Source organism: Dioscorea cayenensis, chromosome 10 (genome assembly GCF_009730915.1).
Source record: "Dioscorea cayenensis subsp. rotundata cultivar TDr96_F1 chromosome 10, TDr96_F1_v2_PseudoChromosome.rev07_lg8_w22 25.fasta, whole genome shotgun sequence".
NCBI classification, from domain to species: domain Eukaryota; kingdom Viridiplantae; phylum Streptophyta; class Magnoliopsida; order Dioscoreales; family Dioscoreaceae; genus Dioscorea; species Dioscorea cayenensis.
In genome coordinates this window covers 8,381,606-8,400,959 of record NC_052480.1, presented here as the reverse complement: position 1 = coordinate 8,400,959, position 19,354 = coordinate 8,381,606, and the positions used below count along the sequence as shown (strand labels likewise).

The following is a 19,354-nucleotide window of genomic DNA, read 5'->3' as shown; positions in this document are numbered from 1 at the left end:
GAGGTGTCTAGATGGCTCACTGATACTACCAGGGAGTGGAGCATGTGTTTGGAATTGTCCTTTTCCTTTCCCTTGTTATTAGTTGAGTTTTTTGCTCTTTAGCCTAGCGCTTTTTTAAAAAAAAAAATTAAAAAAAAATTAAAAAAAAAACCTCTGCTAAGAAGCATGAAAAATGATTTAATTTTCTATACTAACTCTTAACCATTTTAGGCATCAGAAAAAACATATGTACTTCTTTAGGAACTACTCACCTTAATTACTATCATCCATGCGAAAGAGAAATCAATGAGAATATACCAAGAAAAAACAGATGAACAAAGATACCTTGGAGTTATCACAATTTGCCTATTACTACTAACATTATGATGATAATGCTTCTTACTAGCAACATCAGTAAGAGAGATTTATACTTTTAAACCCATAGCAACACCAAAACACAATATGTTTTCAGCCACACAATATCACGTATTTATATGGTAAACCTTAATGGAAAAACAATAAATTCCTGCTCAAACAACACCAAATATAATATTTTATCAAACCAAACACTGAAATTTATGCAAAGTGCTTGAAGACTTTGAAGCAACCCCATAAGTGGGCAGACAAAAGCTTAACCATCTTCATGAACAGTAGTTGTAATTATGAGCTCACAATATGAGCTTTCCGGTGTAAGTTTAAGTTGCATTACAATTATGAGCTGAACTAACGATACTAATAACATCACAAGTAACAGTAATTTTCAATTCCTTTGTATTCACATTATCATTATGGCAAATATGGTGATATCCAAAGCCTGAAACAATAACTATTGATTCTAAAATGCACAATTTACAGACAAACATGACTTCCATTCTCAAATGATTAGCCTTCAAGGAATATCCAGGGGATTCTTCCAGATACTCCATGCATGAGGAATCACTAAATGGTAACGGATGCGTAAAACATCAATTAGTAGACGGCATCCTGTAGTCATTCCACCAAAAAGATACATCAGCTCCAAGGACATGAAAACAGCAACAAGAAAAATCCATTGCCATTTGCAAATGGAGAAATTAAGCAATGTGATTTTCCTAACCTTCTGGATAAAAGTCTCACATGTTCAATTTTTGTTGATGCAATTTATGGAATTGTTTGAATGTAAATGAAGTTTACCTTTCAGCAGTCGTCTGGAAGACATAGTCCTACAAAGAGTCAAGCAAATGTATGGGCCCCTTAAACCAAACTTTGAAGTCATCCGAACATCAGCAATTCTGCAGCAGAAAGAACTACTGTTTGGGAAACACATGGATTGGGAAAAGAACTAATGAATGGCTCAGCAATGGTTATTGACACATGACTTAGAAAAAAGAAAAATAAATAAAAAAAGGATTTGACAGAAGAAAGTAGGATTTGTTCAATAATGATGATGATAACAAGGATAGCAATATTGCATCCATATGAGCGTAGGGCAAACATCTGAAAAATTCATATCATGACAATAGATGTATCAATTTGTTTTATTCAATTATATAGTCAGGAATAGGAAAACAAGGCGACATTCACATATGATACAACTGTTAATGTCATAGGATTTACATAGTATGCATTCATATACAGCCATCATACCCCCTCATGAAAGTCACTGTTCCCCATATTCTGTTTCAAATGGCCAAATGTTTCAGAATTCATGAAGTTGTGATAAATTAGTTTATTAAAATCCTTTTAAGGATAAATTTCTTTTATACATCCCCTTTGCAAAGGATGTTATGCATCATTTTATGATTTCATTAGAATCTGGACAGGTTCATCTAATTCCAAGCTAAACTTGCATTGATGTTGGATATGTAGTGAATCAATGCAATCAGCATCAGTTTCTGTTTAACCAGTGTTGATGTGACCCAGTTGAGTTAAATAGGCCCTGATTATTCCTATTTTCTTTTAAATGGAATTTCTTGAACTGAAATTAGCACTATTAACTTGTCTTCAGCTATGTTGAGCCAGATTATCATAAGATATAAGTGGTGGGAGAAGGAAGCAATAAGACATGGTGAGCATTCATAACATTAGCTGCAACAAAGAAGTTTTATGATAGAAAGCCAGGTCTCCATAATTAATAGTCCATAACTCAATATGGCACTCACATTACTCACATCAACAACAACAGACCAAGAACAAACTATGATACCAAAAGTTAAGCTTACGCTCTAAATTATTTGCTTAAACTATTATCAAGGAATGACCTAAACCATCATACTGTCCACAACAATTTATATATATGTGTGTGTATATATATTAACAAGTAATTAACGTAGATTTATTACTGTGACCATGTAAGTTCACACATATATCCGTACTGGGTTATTGATTTTGTTTCCAATTAGCTAGCACCATAGAAACACAGAACCTAAAAATAAGAAAATGATAAACCACCACAACAGCCACAAAAAATGTACATGCAATTAACTAATAATGTACATGACCATCCACCACAACAGCCACAAAATAACAAAATTACGGAGGTTAAAGAAGAAGATAACATAATCTATTTGGTGAAGTGGAAGCATAAGTGAGCAATCCTCTTAGCATTTGATGGTGAAGCAACAATATATGAATGCTAAGCAATTCATTGCTTTTATCGAGATGATTCCTTTACTGTCAACGTATTAACACAGAGCACCTAGAATTGGCACTATCATTCTAATTGATGGAAATGAATTAAATGATAATCATAGAGGGAAACTTTTGATCTCTCCTAGAATTGATATGTATGGTTTTTATAATTCAACAATAAGAAAAAGATAGTAAAAGTTTCACGCACATTTATGGCTTAATTTGCAAAAGCATTAGGTAGCATCTTACCCTCCAAAGATGAAACAGTTCCTCATGTAAGCAAAATAGACTAAGATGCTCTTGCTTGGCAAAAATAATTTATCTTTCGCTGCCATCTTTGATGTCAAGTATCCTCTGTATAAAAGCATTGGCAATACCATAAATATGAGGTAAAATAGAGTATGCAACAAACACTTAACCAAATAAGGACAAAGAAAAGTTTGAATAATTAACCAAAAGTTAAATAGACAAACCACCATTTAAATGAAGACAAAGCAATACATAGGAAAACCAGTTGAATTTCCACACTTTCCACATGGTAGATGGAAACCAAACAAGCTATCTAGATTTGACTCAACTGAAAAAGCCCAGGAAGTGCCTAAAAATATTCTCATTAAAGATTTAAAAAAAAAAATTAGAGCATACAGAAATAGCCCGATTAAGATTCATGAAAATACATATAGTCCCTTCAACACATCACGTTGAGGCTAAGGAGAGTGCCAAGAAATAATTATTTGGGAAAGCATCAAAATCAAAATCTTCAAAAAAACAACAAAAGTAAAACAGAAGTAGTCAAAGAGAATACCAAAATAATACATCCTAAAGCTCTAGTCTTATGCAGAAAAAACTAATTACTTATCAATTCCATTGCAAATCATACCTATAATCCACCAACAGAAAAATGCAGATAAGCAGGTAAGCTAAATAATGCAGATTTGATTACTTATAGAAACCACAGGAGTTTCAGTGTATTAGGGCTCGATCTTTGTAACCTTGCAACAAAAGAAATAAAAAAGTGAAGTTTTCATGAAACCAATCGATCAATAGACAATATCAAATGACAATCGGAATCAATGTCTACTAAACTAACCTTAAACAGTTCATAAACAGTTTACAAGCTCGATGGATAAAAGGTCGAAAGTTCATTATTGACAAACACTTGAAGAATAGACATAACAAATAGTAAGAGTTGAATAATAGTTATAAACTGAAACCGCTCACAAGTTCAATCTCCTATATCATAGAGACATTCAAAATAAAGAGCATCCTCCAAGTTGGATCATGATTTTTTATGCTTTCAAAAATGGAGGTAATAGCTAGACAAAGTGAAGCAAAGTCAAATATCCTGTAATTAGTATAAGGAGCCGTCAAAGACTTTATACCACTTGACTTGTTTGACCACTAGAAGGTCTAGAATGAATAAAAGCAACAACCAGGCAAAGGTGGTAATAGAATTATTGTTACCAATGCATTTGAAGAACCTTTTTCTTGTTTGATGTTCTTGAACTCTGGAGATCAAAAGAATTGAGTGACCAACATAAAGATTTCAAAGATCATGTTGAAATTATTAGAAATCAAGGGAGAGCATGAAGGTTATAAATTCTTAGATATATTGTTTGAGAAGATAACGCTCTAGATGATATGTTGCTCTACCTTTTAGATATCATTGTAAGGGATCTGACATAGGGCATGGAATCAACCAATTTGATTATAATCAGACAAAAAAAGGCTTGTAATTTATTCTTCTTAGGAGAAAGAATGGGAGCATTACATTGCACCATCGAGAACTTGAACAAAGGAAGGGCCTCTTGATATCATTATTTATGTTGATTTCTTTTAGTACCAGCACTATTTTTGATGACCTTATGTGTTTAATAGTTTATCAACTATGAATTCATTCGCAAATTTATTTGACTACAGACAAGAGGAGTGACACAAAAAAGCAGGCTGTCCATCACTCTCCATTGGAGCCATAAAAAGGATATTGGAGACCATAAAATTTGGCCCTGTTGTGAACAGGTGTTAGCATGCATGAAATATACAACAAAGATGGGTCTTTGATACATTATTCAGTGCTTATGCCTATAACTAAGACCTAACCTACAAAGTGTTCATGGCAAAATCAATTTCCTATCCTACAAAGAATACAGCCACTAGACCTTGCTTGTTAACAAATGTGTTGATGCAAGGCCATCATCTTCAAAATCTTCTTCCTCTCCATCTCTGCGCAGATAAGATAAACCCACAAATATCAATCACCATTGAAATGAACACATTGGTCACACTCACACGCAATCAATCTTAAGCACCATTAACAACCCTTTCAACTGTTTGATTAGATACATCCTAAATTATAAATTGAGAATTGCTAATTAGTGTGCAAATGTCAGCTCTAGTGCTAATACTTCCTCAGAGTCTGGCAACATCATCCCTTACACCAGAAAGATTAGTAACCTATGTCGGTTGATCAACTTGGCGCATTATATATAGTCAAATTTTTTATGTTTCCTTCTCGTAGCATTTGAAACAACTGATAGAAAATGTAAAATAGACAATGAAAAGAAATTGTAAAAAATAGGGACAATTCGATTAAATTGTACATTTTCTACTCTGCTAACTCAAATCTTGTTGCTCTTCTTTCTTGAAATAACCAACTCAGGAGCTATAACAATAAATGAATCAGTTATGGAGTCTGCTTGTCTTTCTTTATCATTTTTTAAAGAATTCAACAGAGCACCATGGCTTGGAATAGTTTGCAAGTTAACATATGCACCTGGTCCATTCATACAAATATCACATGACCTATTATTTCTCTCCTTCACACTAGACTAGAAAATTGATAGAGGCATGGATACCAAGCCGTTGCTTCTTGAGTATGCTAGACCATATCTTCCTTTTCTGTAAATTTACTTAAAACTTCTCTTGAGTTGGCTTTATTCTATAATCAAAATAAAAGTCACTCATTCATGCCAGAGAACTCATGCATGATGGAACTATTGAAGCAGAATAACCAATGTGATCCAACTTGAATCTTTGACTGGTCTTCATTTCATGGCCCTTGATCTTGTTGTCACAAAAGCTTACTAATAGCATGCATAATGTACACATATTATATATCAATTCCCTATGTTTTGATTGGTAAAATGCTTATAACTATGGATTATAATTATGTGTTTTGTGGAATAGGTTAGACATTTGGGATTTTATTGAATTAGGAGGATAAGGGCATTTCTGAATTTTTCATATTTTCTTTAAAGGGGAAACAACCCAAGTAAGAGCAGGATGAAGGAATCTTCTTTCTTTTCTCGATGTTTTCTTTGAGAACTATGTGCAACTAAGCTCTCTTTTCTAATCTAAGAATAATTAAAATTTAATTCATCAAGAATTGTGAGGGCCTATTGCTCATTTATCAAAATAATATTGTTAATTAGAATGTTAAATCCGTAATTGTTTGATTGTTCTCATAATTGGAGGTAAAATAACATGGTTTAATATAAAGTATTCTACTCATGTTATGTGGATAAATAATATAGTATAAATGAATTAAGTTTGTGTGTTTGTTGGCTAGAATTGGTGGTCCCATTGAAATTTAATGCTTTAGGTAAATTACATCTTAAGAGCCTATTTAGGGTTGTTTATTGATAAAGGAAATCATCAAACAACTTGTTTTGGTCATGGAGGTAAGGCGAGACAGGTTGTCAAAGCTTGTTAATACCATAACCAATGTCTCAAGGAGCAAGAGGCATATCTTTACATCAATGATCAATTCAATGAATCAATACTAAAATTATAACTTGGGCTAGCTAGATACTCATTATTATTGAATTTCATTAATTTGCATTCTTGTTTATTTACTTTGCCTTATTTTGATTTTAGTTTCAAAACCCTTTTTTTCTTTATTTTGTTTTGGTAATTTTATAAAGAAATAAGCTTCATTAATCCCTATGGGCTCAACCCTTCTTACCATTATACATAATTTATTTGTGTTAATAGAGAAAGACTAACTTTGTTGGCTTTGACACCCACCATAATTTACGCATTGTTGCCAGGGCCTAGTGTCAAACCAAATTTATTTCTTTTATGTCTCAATTTTCTTTTGCAAGAGAACTTCAGTACGATCATGAGATTAAGACTAGGAGATTAAGGAAAGGCCAAATTACATAACAAGCAAGCATTTTCCTCTTAATCTCTTAGATTGGAGTCTGCACTTTGGTTTGATAGAATCTTCTAGTGACTCAAAAGTCAAAGCAACAATGGCTAATAAGGAGAAAACTTTGAGAGAACTGGTAGCATTGGATCTGACTCAACAACCTTATTGCATTGAATATCCAAACTTGGATAGATTTTAAGTTCTAGTATAGCTTGATATACTTGTGTCTATCTTTCATGGCCTTGAGAATGAAGATCTTCATAAGCATTCAAGGAATTTCATGTAGTGTATTTAAGTCTGAAACCGCAATTTATATATGAGAAGCAAAGTAAGTTGCAAGCTTTTCCATTCTCATTAAGTGATAAAGCCAAAGATTGGCTATTTTATTTGCCTCCTAGGTCTAATACTACAAAGACAAACATAGTGAAATTATATCTTGGCAAATTCTTCCCTGCCCTAAGAGTTGTTAGCATAAGAAGGGAAATATATGGAATAAAGCAAAAAGATTTGGAAAGTTAGGATGATCCCTTCATCCTGAGTTATTATAATAAAGAATTGACTCATTATAAAGTAGTTTCCTTTTATCCATGCCTTTTTCAATGTGCAACTCCATAGAGAAAGGAAATAGTAGTTTAGATGATAACTGTTTGTATAATACCAGACCAAGTTTGCATACTACTGCTAATTCACAATCTGTTGTAATAATATCATTCTACTTTTATATGTAATAGCTAATCCAAAACCCTCTCTCAATTGCTAGCTTTAATTTGCAGTCTTCTAATAAAAAGCTTAGACATCTTTATTGGTTCATGGCATTGTTGAGAAAAATAGCTGTCAACATATTAGTTTTTAAAAATTGCAGGGTCACTTCTCTGTGATGTCTTGGAGTCAAAAAAGTGGGGCTCAGACTAAGATTTGCCAAGCGAGAAACCATTGCTCGAGAATCCTTCTTGATTTATGATCTTGATGGCATGGCTTGATTCATTTCATAAGATACATTGACTAGTTGCCTCTCTAAGAGGCAAAATGTTTCATCTTACTGAAGAGTTGGATGCTCTTCTCCTACTACTAATAGAGACTTACTTGTTTTTGTTCAAGTGCTACTATTAATAATGCAGATGGCGTAATTGAAGACTTCAACAAAAGATCTAAGTCATTTTTAAAATAAATCAAGTATTTTTCACAAAACTTAGCAATTAGTACTCTAAAGTGTAAGTCAGACATCATGTGATCTTCATTCTCGAGCTTGAGAGGGCGTGTTTAGAATGTGTTATCTTAGTTCAGTTTGACAGGGTGTGTTAGGTTGTGTTATCTTATTTTACTTGGCCTTGTCCTAGTTCTAGTTGGGTTATGTTATCCTTATTTAATTAGCTTGATTTCTATCATTATCTTAATTGCCATCTTATCTTGGCTTTTTGCTGATACATATCCTGTAAGTCTCTAAGTCTCCATGATTTGGATGAAGATTGTGAAGTAAGAATTTAGCTTTTATACAAGTAGGACATATTTGTAGAACTTGTCAAAGGAGGTTTAATTTCCAACCACATATATCCCAATAAAAGCAAACATATCAACTTGGCCTACATCAGCTTCGTCCTCCCATGAATTCCTTGACAATGAGGGAACCCTCGGTCAAACTCGACCATATCCAAAACTTAGTTCATCATCATCATTAATGAATCATAGATCTACTTGAAAACAGAGTCCATAAGGAACTACAAATGAATTTATGGTTTAGCATTACAGCAACAAACAAAATTAGGTAACCTTAAGCTATATAAAGATTCACATTTCGAAACCATTTCTTGGCAACACACAAGTCTCTACCATGCCAGTCTTCAAAAATAATTTCAAGAAAAATGAATAGCCATTTCATCGTAGAAAAAATCAATGAAAACTTACCTTAAAATAACTATAAAAACAGAAGTGCACAAGATCTGATAATATATTTATATATTCTTTTAGGATAAATATTTCTAAAAATAAGAGAAGTAACACAGTGAAAAGTCAAACTCACATATCTTTCAACATAGCCTCAGGAAAGCACTTTGTAACAAAATGTATAGTTTATCTTCTTTGAAGGAATTTATTATGCATAGCCATGTAAAATTATAATATATGACATAATAGTAAAAAATAGAGCATTAGCTCACCGTTTCAACATTGAAGTCAACCATTTTGTTGGAGCAGTTAGTATCTTTTCTTCTTGGTTGTTCTCTGTTATGCAAAGATTCAATACCGCAAGAATAATCTAACCTAAACTTGCCTTTCCCTTTATTAATCATGCCATTCCCATCCAAGTTACTAGGGCCCCATGTGTACATCACAAATTTCCTCAACTACAAGGGAGAAAATTCAACATGTAATTTTTGAATTTTAGTGTTAAACGTAAAGCTGCTTGCTTCCAGAGTTAAATACCTTATTCCAATTTCGTTGAGCACGTCTCCGGCTTTTGATTTCCCTCATGACACTATCCTCATAGCGCAATTTCTTGAATCTTCCCTCACACTACAAAATAATCATACTATAAGTGCTAATGAAACAATTCCCAAAACAATTTATTTGCATCAATTTAGTGCATGCAACTATTAAGTTTCCAGGAAAACTATCATTAATAAAGAAAGCAACCTATTGCTCATAAGTAAAAGAGAAAATCACCAACTAAATTGAGCACTGAAGGCTACCAAAGCTTTAAGGCATATCTAAAGACTAAACACCAAAAGCTAACCACCATGTGGCCATGCATCAGCTAATACATTTGGAGAAAGCTTAAAGAAGGTTCTTAATTTAAATTCTCAATGAAGTGCATATCTAAATCCTTTAGAGAAATCATCTACTAATTAGTTATTACCTCATAAAAGTGTGATGGAGGTTTGAAATATAGAATACAAAATAACTAGAAACTGCTTTCAGCAAAAAAACTGCATTTATGAAACCATTCATTATTTTCATATGCCCTCATTAGTTAGAAAAGTGGATTTTCTCTTATAGACACATGGTTAACTTACAACATTTTGATTCTCTAGACTTCATTTGGCATGTCATATCCAAGCAATGTAGCAACCTTCCATCTAGCACTCTATCCACCAATTAGCTAGATTTGAAAACTCAACCTATGCTCGAATATACAAACCGCACTACTTAAGCATGATTATACCAAATCCACCTGAATAAAGTGATATTATTTTTTAACTGTGCCTAGATTTTGTCAAATTTAAACTGAATTAAAGCAAATTTTGAGAAATTTACGATAGTTACTCCAAAGGGTCCAGTTTTTCAAATCCTGATAAGGAGCTTTGATTAGGTCAAGCCTGATATCAGGACCTGATCTCAGTTTCAGTCCAAGATCAAACCATTTCAATTTTGAGAAATTTTCAGAGCAAAATTTTGCAACAAGATTGATTATCTATGCAAGCCATATTGGCACATGTTGGTAAAAAGTAATGCAATGCAATATGTAAACTTTCACACATATTGTCAAGCAACAGTTAACTTCATGACATGGCATGCAAAAAAATAAAAAAAATGCATTACAATCTTATAGTGTCATTCTAATGAAACATAATTATTAATTGTCTGTCAATAAGACTAAAAATATATTACAGCATTTGAACCAACATTTATAAACTTTAGACGAATTCAAGATTTACCTTATTAGATTTTGATTACAATTTACTTAAAGCCTATAAAAGTTTAAGTTTCTTTTATACTCAAGTTTGAGCCTTGAGTGAAATTGGCTTATCTAACCCATATAAGCATGGCATATGCTATCTATCTATTAGCATGAGGAAAGCTGCTCATTGGAAGTGTGAGCTATGTATTTGAGTTTTCAATTTAGTGCTCTATTTTTTATTTTCTGAGTGTATGTCCTTTTTACGAATAGTTCATTAGATTAGAGGTATTTTGGTTTCTCTCCTCTTTTTCCAATCCTTTTTTCTTCATGATCATTACGTACGCCCCCCCAAAAACACCAACCACCCAAACCAAAATAAATATAATAATAAAAGTAAACAATTCACTGATATGGAATGTTGTTGCACAAAAGCCACACTACAACATTCACGGTCCTCATCAAGTAAACATAGAAGCAGTGTTACCCAAATATGTCTCATACATGAATATGTCTCTTCCTTAGATACAGGATGATCATGGGGACATGTTCGGATCATGCGTTTCTTTCGTGATCCTATTGTACCTTTTTCAACCTGAGTTCTTAAATGCACAAGAGGATTTGGGTTTTTGTTTTTTTCTTGACCTTGATCTAGTGCTCAACACTCACTCTTAATTTCTCCTTTGATTTTTAATCTCGATCTACTGTTTTTCTAAAACTACCTTGTTGTTTCCTTATCTCTATACTTTTGATTATCAGTACTTACGTGAATTTTCATGATTCTAGGAATTTATCTTGCTTAAACTAAATTTCATTTCTCCACGAAATTGTCATGTTTTATTATAATGTCTTCCATTTCTTAGAAAACAATTGGTTAACATACACAGCTAAGACCTTGGTGGTTTTACTAAGTTTAAGTCTCAAATACTCTATTATGCTTGGATACTCAAGATCCGCACCCATGTCCTAGCAACACTTGGGCGAGCATCAACAGTGATGTTGCTAAAATCCACACATAGCATTAGGCCAATGTTTATCATAGAAAGCTAATGAAATGTTGATCGCAAAATGGATTAGCCAAGATGAGACTTGGAGGAGAACAAATCTTAAAGCGAATCTTGCCGAATCCAATAGTCATGAATTCAAAAGGGAAAGATATAGAAGAATATGGATTCCAACCATTATATTACAAAGGAGGGAAAAAAATCCCAAGTTAAATACGTATGCAAAGGGCAACCCACAAAAGTGTGAGCATAGGCACCAAAGATGGGCATCAACAAAGCCACCAATGTCAAAAAAATGGCAACTAAGAAAGTTGAAGTGGCATTTTGAAGTATTGTGTTAAATTGAAAGGACTGTGACATGCAAATGAGTGCAACCACAAATTAAGATCCAAAGTTGTATGGTTTACTTATACATATATGATGATTTATATTATACATATGAGGATTTTATATTTATTTTAATCAAATCTATGGCTATCAAAACAATGGTATCATATGAGTTTCAGTGGAATAAAATATTTCACAAGCATAATCAAATTCAGTTAAAGCATATCAAATTAAAGGAGAACATGGGAATAGGCAAGAATTCTACCACATATAAGAACAAAAAATGCAATCACTTACCATGTCGGAGGCCAATCATTAACAATATCAACTTATTAAATATGATCACGCTAGAAGGCAGGCACATTCATGAAAAATTTAGAAAAATTATTTTCCATTTAAAGTAATGCACTAACAAGTAGAAATGTCAAATTTTTGTAACTTAAAACCAAAAGTCAGTCACATGATGGGAAAGATAACAAACAAGAAAACTCAAAATCTGTTTAGAAATTTTTAAAACCTGGTTCATTAACTAGTACAAATCATATGGTACAGCAAGAATGTTAGCATTAACAAAATCATGCTAGTTAACAAATGGTAATTCACCTTAATCAATCAAACACAAAGTCAAATCAAATGATCATATGGTGCAGCAAGAATGTTAGCATTAACAAAATCATGCTAGTTAACAAATGGTAATTCACCTTAATCAATCAAACACAAAGTCAAATCAAATGATCATATGGTACAGCAAGAATGCTAGCATTAACATAATCATGCTGGTTAACAAATGGTAATTCAACTTAATCAATCAAACATAAACTCAAATCAAATGATACATCAGTAGTAATTAATGTGTTCACATGATGTTTATGTTTTGTACAAGAGAATAAAAGTAAAAAATAGGATGCTTTTCTTTTAGTCCTTGATACCAAAAAAAAAAGGCTCGCCTCATTAACATATAATCATGCCGAATCATCAAGTATGTTAGTTCATCAAGCGGTTCTTGAAAATAATAAGTCAGTCATAAACTTAAATCAAGGATGTCAATATTAGACAATATCTAATCTAAATAATTTCTATTTGTTTCTTCCTAGTGAGCAGAATTAGATCACATATATTTCATACCCATCTTAAGACTAAAGTTAATATAGATGTCTGTGTGTGTGTGTGTATACATATATGAAGTGATTTAATATTAACAAGCCTTTTTTCTTTTCCCATATGAGTTCTAGTTTTCACATGTTAAAGTCACTAGATCATAGATGTTATACAGTCAAAATTTACAATTTTAAGTCTAATTAAAGCCAAAGCAAAGCCAAAAAAAAAGTTCATCAGATTAAAACATAATCTTGATTCGTGCTCCTTCCAACAAAATGGTATCAAATTCCACATTCTACCTAGTGTTTGATCATTTTTATTCGTTAATTCCATTTTTGCTATCTACAAATTAACAAAAGATAAAAAATCCATACACATCCCATGAAGAATACATGTTTGGTCCTAGTCCTACGACTTGACTTGGTCGTGCTAATTAAATCACCAAGTGCACAATAATTTTGAATTCAACATCAATTAGGTATAGTGAGGAACTCAAATGTTTGACCTTTTCAGGGACCTAGACAGAACTTTACCAAACAAAAGAAGAAAAGAAAAAGATACTTGCTCAAGTAGCTAAAATATTTATATGTTGTCTAATTATTTATTTCACTGTTTTTATTGTTGATTCTTTTAATTTGACATAAAACACTAAGTGTACTGATATAAATCAATGAAGCAAATTTTACCATCCTCCTTTCATGCTATCAGTTGAATTTGATTCCTCTTTGCTTTTTGCTAATTTCATCAATTTGCTCAGCTTGCTCAAACTTCTAGGACCAAATTTTATAGGCCATCCATTTTTCCATGTTAGCAGTTAGATACTTAAATTTGTTTCTGCTATGTTGTCAGATATTTGATCAACTAGCTTAGGGTGGACAACAAATCATATCAACTATCAAGTTTGTTCATTTCACTGCTTAAATCACAGTGGTTTTCTTTACAGAGACACGATTTTAAGAATTACATTCACTGCACCTAATCATCATCTTTAAAGAAGCCCACAACTATCCCTTTGCTTGCATCTCATTGATTGATCAATAGATAATATGGCTATTAAACTTCACAAGAATCTAACATCACTTTGCTTGCAGATCCTTGATTGATTAATAGATAATATGCCAATTGAACTTCACAAGAATCTAACATCCAACAATGGTGATCTTCTATAGTAGCATCATCACTTAGTTGAACATTATAAAATAAGCAATTTCTCTAGCCACCTATCTATATTCATTTTCTGCAATTCAACATAGTTTGTTTGACATCATTTTTACTTTAGGACATTATCTTTGTCGATACTCATGGTTGTAATCTTCCTCCATTTTTCAAGTGTGAAACTTCTATTTACAAAAGGACCAAGACAAATAGTGAGGTTGCTCCTACACAGGTTATCATTTTGTCTAGAGAATCTTCTAATGTCATCTCCCCAACCACTCTATTTAATGATAGCCAAACTAGCAATCATATTTACATGTTAATATGTGATAAATGCTCAATTAGTAGATTTTGCCTAGAGGCTAGTCAACCATTGCCTACTGAAGATGAACATCAGTAGCAAGCTAACTTTTCCACAGTACTTTTGAAAGCCATTTTCCTGAAGTTTCTAAATTCTTCTTGCTTAACAAACAGTTACTATAGCTGAGGGCCCTTTATCCGTCTTCAGGATTACAGAAAAATATCAGCAGAGAGACTGGGAAAATAAGTAAAAGAAGCTCACTTACTTGCCACAATAAGTAAAGGAAAATTGCAAGGCTAATTGAATAGAGACCACCAATATCCGCAAGGAAACCCACTGCATAAATCAGAAAATACATTAGTCAAAATTCCTAGTAGGTGTAATCAATGGAAGACAATAAGAATGAAGAACAAATAGCAGAAGAAAACATGATAGATAGATATATGTCACAACTCTTAAAGGAACTCACGATAGAAACTTTATGCCCTCAGCATCAAATGATAAATCAAATTGGTAATTCACCAATGAAACAAGAATCAGAAAAGACAATGCATTTTGCCAACCAAAAGTATAAAAGGCCATTACAGTCCTTTCCTAAATTGTTGGTAAATATGACAGGATGAGTATAAGACATGCAAAAAATATGGAATACAGAATTATACCAAAGAATTAAAAGTTAGTCTGCAAGAAAGCAAGTCCAAATTTCGCTTCAACTTTATTAACCCTTCGATCTGTAAAGCACTTTTTTTATGCATCAACATTATAAAGATGCCAATATGTTCATGTTTCATACTTCAGATGCAACCAAATGAAATGCCAGATTTTATTAGAGGCCCAATGGCTTCAGTAATTCGTTTGTAGCCCTGTTCATTTAATTTTTATTTTTTCTTAATATTCTGCATTCATCAATACTCTTTTCAACTTAGAGAAATTCATTGAGTCAGTACTCACTCTTCGAAGAAAGAAGCAGAAAGACGACTGCCTAAGTGTGCATCAATGTCAATAGATATGGAATACATTCTTTCTGAGAAACAAGTGAAATTAATAATTTACTCGCTATCATATGACAAATAAAATTAAAGGAGAAATATATGTTATATGCACATGTAGACATGGAGGATCTAAAAGTAATACATGATACAACATGATAGAAAAGATCTTTACCAGGGCCATTATTATTTTCCTTGTCAATCTCCACAACATAATCAGCAAGATAGCTGATATATAATGTAGTATTAATTATTCCACCATTGGGACTTTGAAGAGATGACTGGAGCTTGTTCACTTCAGCTATTGAAGATCCAGGAATGAAGTCATGAAATAGAGGTTGAATGAGCTTTAACTTATGCAAACGAATATAGTTCTGAGGAAACAGATGAATCTTTAATATATTCAAGTCTGGCCCTCTGAAGGTTTGCGGCTTGTTATCTGAATTTGAATTCAGTGTGCCATTAACATAGCTCATATATTTGCCATAACCATGTTCTTTTGCAGTCAGATTGAACAGAAAACCAACAGCAGTGGCAGGGTTATTTGGAAGATCAACAAAATGCCATGAAATAAAGTGGTCCCTTCGAGGAACTTGACAATTGCTGCATCTAAGAGAGACAGTTGGTCCCATGCTGGTATTATAACAGTGATAATTTATGTAAGTTGACAGAGGGAAGACTCTGTAATCAACAAAACCAGGGAGCCCAGTTACCAAGGTATCAGGACTGCGTAGATTAGAACAAGTCATACTAGAAATTGTCGTGATGTTGAATTCAAAATCATTCACGAATGCTAATAAATCTGGGGCATTAGCTGGTCTGACTCTATGCACCTCAATGTTTCTTTTTGCTATAATCTGATAGAGTAACCTGCCATCAGTGGAAATTCAAGTGAGAGGTATTTTTGAATGATGAGACCAAACTAAGAATGGAATTCCTAATATTCATGATAACATAGTATTATGCATAATGCTGGCCCCAAAAAATAAAATAAAATAATTATTAAAAAATCATAGTTATTGAATTGAGAACAGAATTCCATTCATTACTCACGCCGACAACAATCCAACAAAAAGCATCCAGCATGCCACAGAAAATGTTCCACCTAGTTCTGTTTGCCGTTTTTGTACGACCTGGCAATCATCCTACACAAATTGAAAATAAAATTTTGTTAGAAAGCGGGTCCTTGCAAGCTGAATTTAGGTATTTTCCCTATGAAATCATAAAGAAAAGTAGTATGAATCTTAAAAAGGAAGGTAAAGACAATCTTATACAAAAAAAACGCAAATGAATTGATCTTTAGACACAATGTAGCTAATTATACAATAAAGATAAATATTTAAACAGTATAGAAGTAGTCAAGACCTATTTTGAGAAAAAACATTAAATTTTCATTGCTATGGACAAAATTCAAAAAATTGATAATTATCAACCATCCAATATAATAGAGGAAGAGCTCCAAACAGGAGTGTAAACCATAACTGATTATGACAAATGAAGATTTTGAGGAAAAAGAAGTGTTCTCCAACTGTGATAACTTAAATTGTCTGGGCAATCTTTTATTCAAATAAATAGTTAACAAACAAAAAGTAGAGTTTTGATGAACCTGCATATACAAGTAGGTCATGCCTGTTAATGCAAAAGGAGCTATTGGAGTTATAGATACCAATTAATTAATTCAGTCGATAAAACATTCTTTAACCCATAATTAGACATTCAGTTGAAACTGATATCCAAATTAACCGCTTTATGTTTTGGTAACCTAGACATGATCATAGCCTTTCCATGGCTATTAACAGCTAATAACCAGATCAGCTAGGAAATGGAGCTGATAGTTGCATCTATTTGCTCAGTCATGATTAATACTATCCACTCCAGTATAGCTGGGCGCAAACTAAACATAACCATAGAGCAAGTTTAACCACAAATTTTCTTGTGTGAGCTTACTACAATAGAACTTCCCCTAAATGTTTGACAGTAAGCCTCACAATTTTAACTGACATTTAAAAAACATTGGCATAGTTAAAATAGTGAATAATATAAGATTTCTCCATCCTATACATGCTGGCATGGTACGATTATATTCCTAAAATGAAAGAATTGTTACCAAGGGCAAAGAAACACAAAATCACTTCAAATCTCAGCTTTCTAAAAATTTCAACCCAAATAACACCTATCAAATTATTTAAAATAAAATTGCTTAAACTCCAACCCCTGTTCATAATTACAAATTACCTCCTGAAACTTCCAGCTTCCCAGGAGTTTAACATGAATAATGTCTATCAAATCATTTCAAAGAGAAACCTCCATTCCAAGCTAGAAAATTACACATATCTCCTCAAATTTTTTTCCCAAAATTTCAAAACAAATGCGTGGTTTATCCACTTTACTAAATATATATATATATATATAAACAAAAAAAATATATCAAAACAAATAATGTCTATTTAGAAGAAAATTGCCTAAACTCCACCCCAAGCTCATAACTACAGATTATCTCCTCAAAAGTTTAGCCTTTCCAAGATTTTGATGAGAAAAATGTCTATCAAATCATTTAAAGAAAATTCCGAAAACCTCCACCCCAAGCTCATAATTACAAATTATCTCAAAGTTTCAGCTTTCCAGATTTCAACACAAATAATGTCTAACAAATCGTTCAAAGAAAATTGCTGAAACCTCCATCCCAATTGTTCAATTATCTCAAAAAAAAAATTCCAAGATTTCAACAGAAATAAAGTCTTATCTATCAAACCATTTCCCAGAAAATTACTAAACTCTAAATCACAAGCTCATAACTACATGTTCTCTCTTCAAAATTTCAGCTTTCTAACATTTCAATACAAATAACGCCAATCTATCAAACCATTAGTTAGAAATTTGCTAAAACCACCATCCCAATCTCATAAACACACTAACAAAAACACAGAACAAGAACCAAATCCGCAAACAAAAAGCAAATGAAAAACATCAAGTAATCATGTCAAGCAAGCCAAGAGAGAGAAGCCAAACCAGCCAATGGTTGGTGGCAAAGGAAACATCCAATCTACTAATCCACCACCGAATGCGAAACCAGACACTCCGCCCACCATCCACCCTCCCAAACCTCACACCCACACAGAACAGCAACCAGATCACCAGCGCAACCAACGTAGCCTCAAGCAGCACAGCCTGTGACTGCGTGATCCTTCGGATAGATTCCAGCGGCAGCACAGTGGTCAAGAACGTCGGCGTGGAAGTCACTCCGGAGCCAATCGACCAGTCCTTCTCCGACGTCGCAAACAACGAGCAGCTGCCATTGGAGAAGAACATCCCAGGATTGCAAGCGCACAGTGAGCCATTGTACCTGAACGCGTTCTCAGGGCAGACCTTCGCAGCAGCAGCAGCCATGGCTTCTCTGCAAATGGTGTGAATCTTGTTGTGGTTTTCTTGGAGAGAAATCTTGAATCTTGTCTTGTAAAATACTTCATTCTTTTCTTTGGATTGATGATGAATTGGGAAAGTTGGGTGGAAAAGTGTGGCTGGGATGATTTCTTGGGATGTCTCTGGAGGTTTTCATGCAGATTCTCCAGTCTTTTATTTTTTTTTTTATTTTTTATTTTTTTTGCAAAATTAATTTATATGCTATAAAATTGATACGTATAAAACAAAGACAAGCGTTGTCAGAAACAAAGTACAGTTATAATGACTTAGAATTTATTTTTTTAAATATTTGTTGCATTTAGTGTGTTCCTCTCAATTTGAACTTAATTTATTTTTCTTGCTTAAGATAATTCGAAATTTTTATATATTTCTGAATTTTTTTTATTTTTAATATTAAAAATAGAGAGAAAAAAAAAGAAATGAAGTACCACTAATAACATTTTTTTAAGTATATATATAAAAAAATGTTATTAATTTGAATAGGAAAAAAATACAATAAATAAATAAATATAATATAATATTTTTAACTCAAATTATATAAAAAATTGATAAATATAGACAAACTATTATATATCCCACTGGAACACAACCGAGTTGGGAGGGGTTTCAAACTTGTACAATTAATTTGGGAAAGGAATCAAGTAGCAATTCCCTTGTTTAAATGTGTAGTAAATAAAATTAAATTAAATCAAAGATGGAAAGTGATGTTTA

At 32.8% G+C, this 19,354-nt stretch overlaps 1 protein-coding gene across 2 annotated transcripts; it reads right to left on the bottom strand.

Moving 5' to 3' along the window:
* Nucleotides 1–619: 619 nt before the first annotated feature.
* Nucleotides 620–18,751, bottom strand: LOC120270449. Of its 2 annotated transcripts, XM_039277455.1 has the most exons (10): nucleotides 18,233–18,751; nucleotides 16,277–16,368; nucleotides 15,399–16,093; nucleotides 14,500–14,570; nucleotides 9,158–9,247; nucleotides 8,893–9,078; nucleotides 3,470–3,581; nucleotides 2,839–2,943; nucleotides 1,153–1,250; nucleotides 620–963 (listed from the first exon to the last, which is right to left on the bottom strand). In XM_039277455.1, the coding sequence occupies exons 1-7, from the start codon at nucleotides 18,608–18,610 to the stop codon at nucleotides 3,561–3,563; spliced, it is 1,533 nt and encodes a 510-aa protein (XP_039133389.1). In that variant the 5' UTR covers nucleotides 18,611–18,751; the 3' UTR covers nucleotides 620–963; nucleotides 1,153–1,250; nucleotides 2,839–2,943; nucleotides 3,470–3,560. The 2 variants fall into 2 exon arrangements, with proteins under 2 accessions (XP_039133389.1, XP_039133388.1); XM_039277454.1 differs by lacking the exon at nucleotides 3,470–3,581.
* Nucleotides 18,752–19,354: the final 603 nt, after the last annotated feature.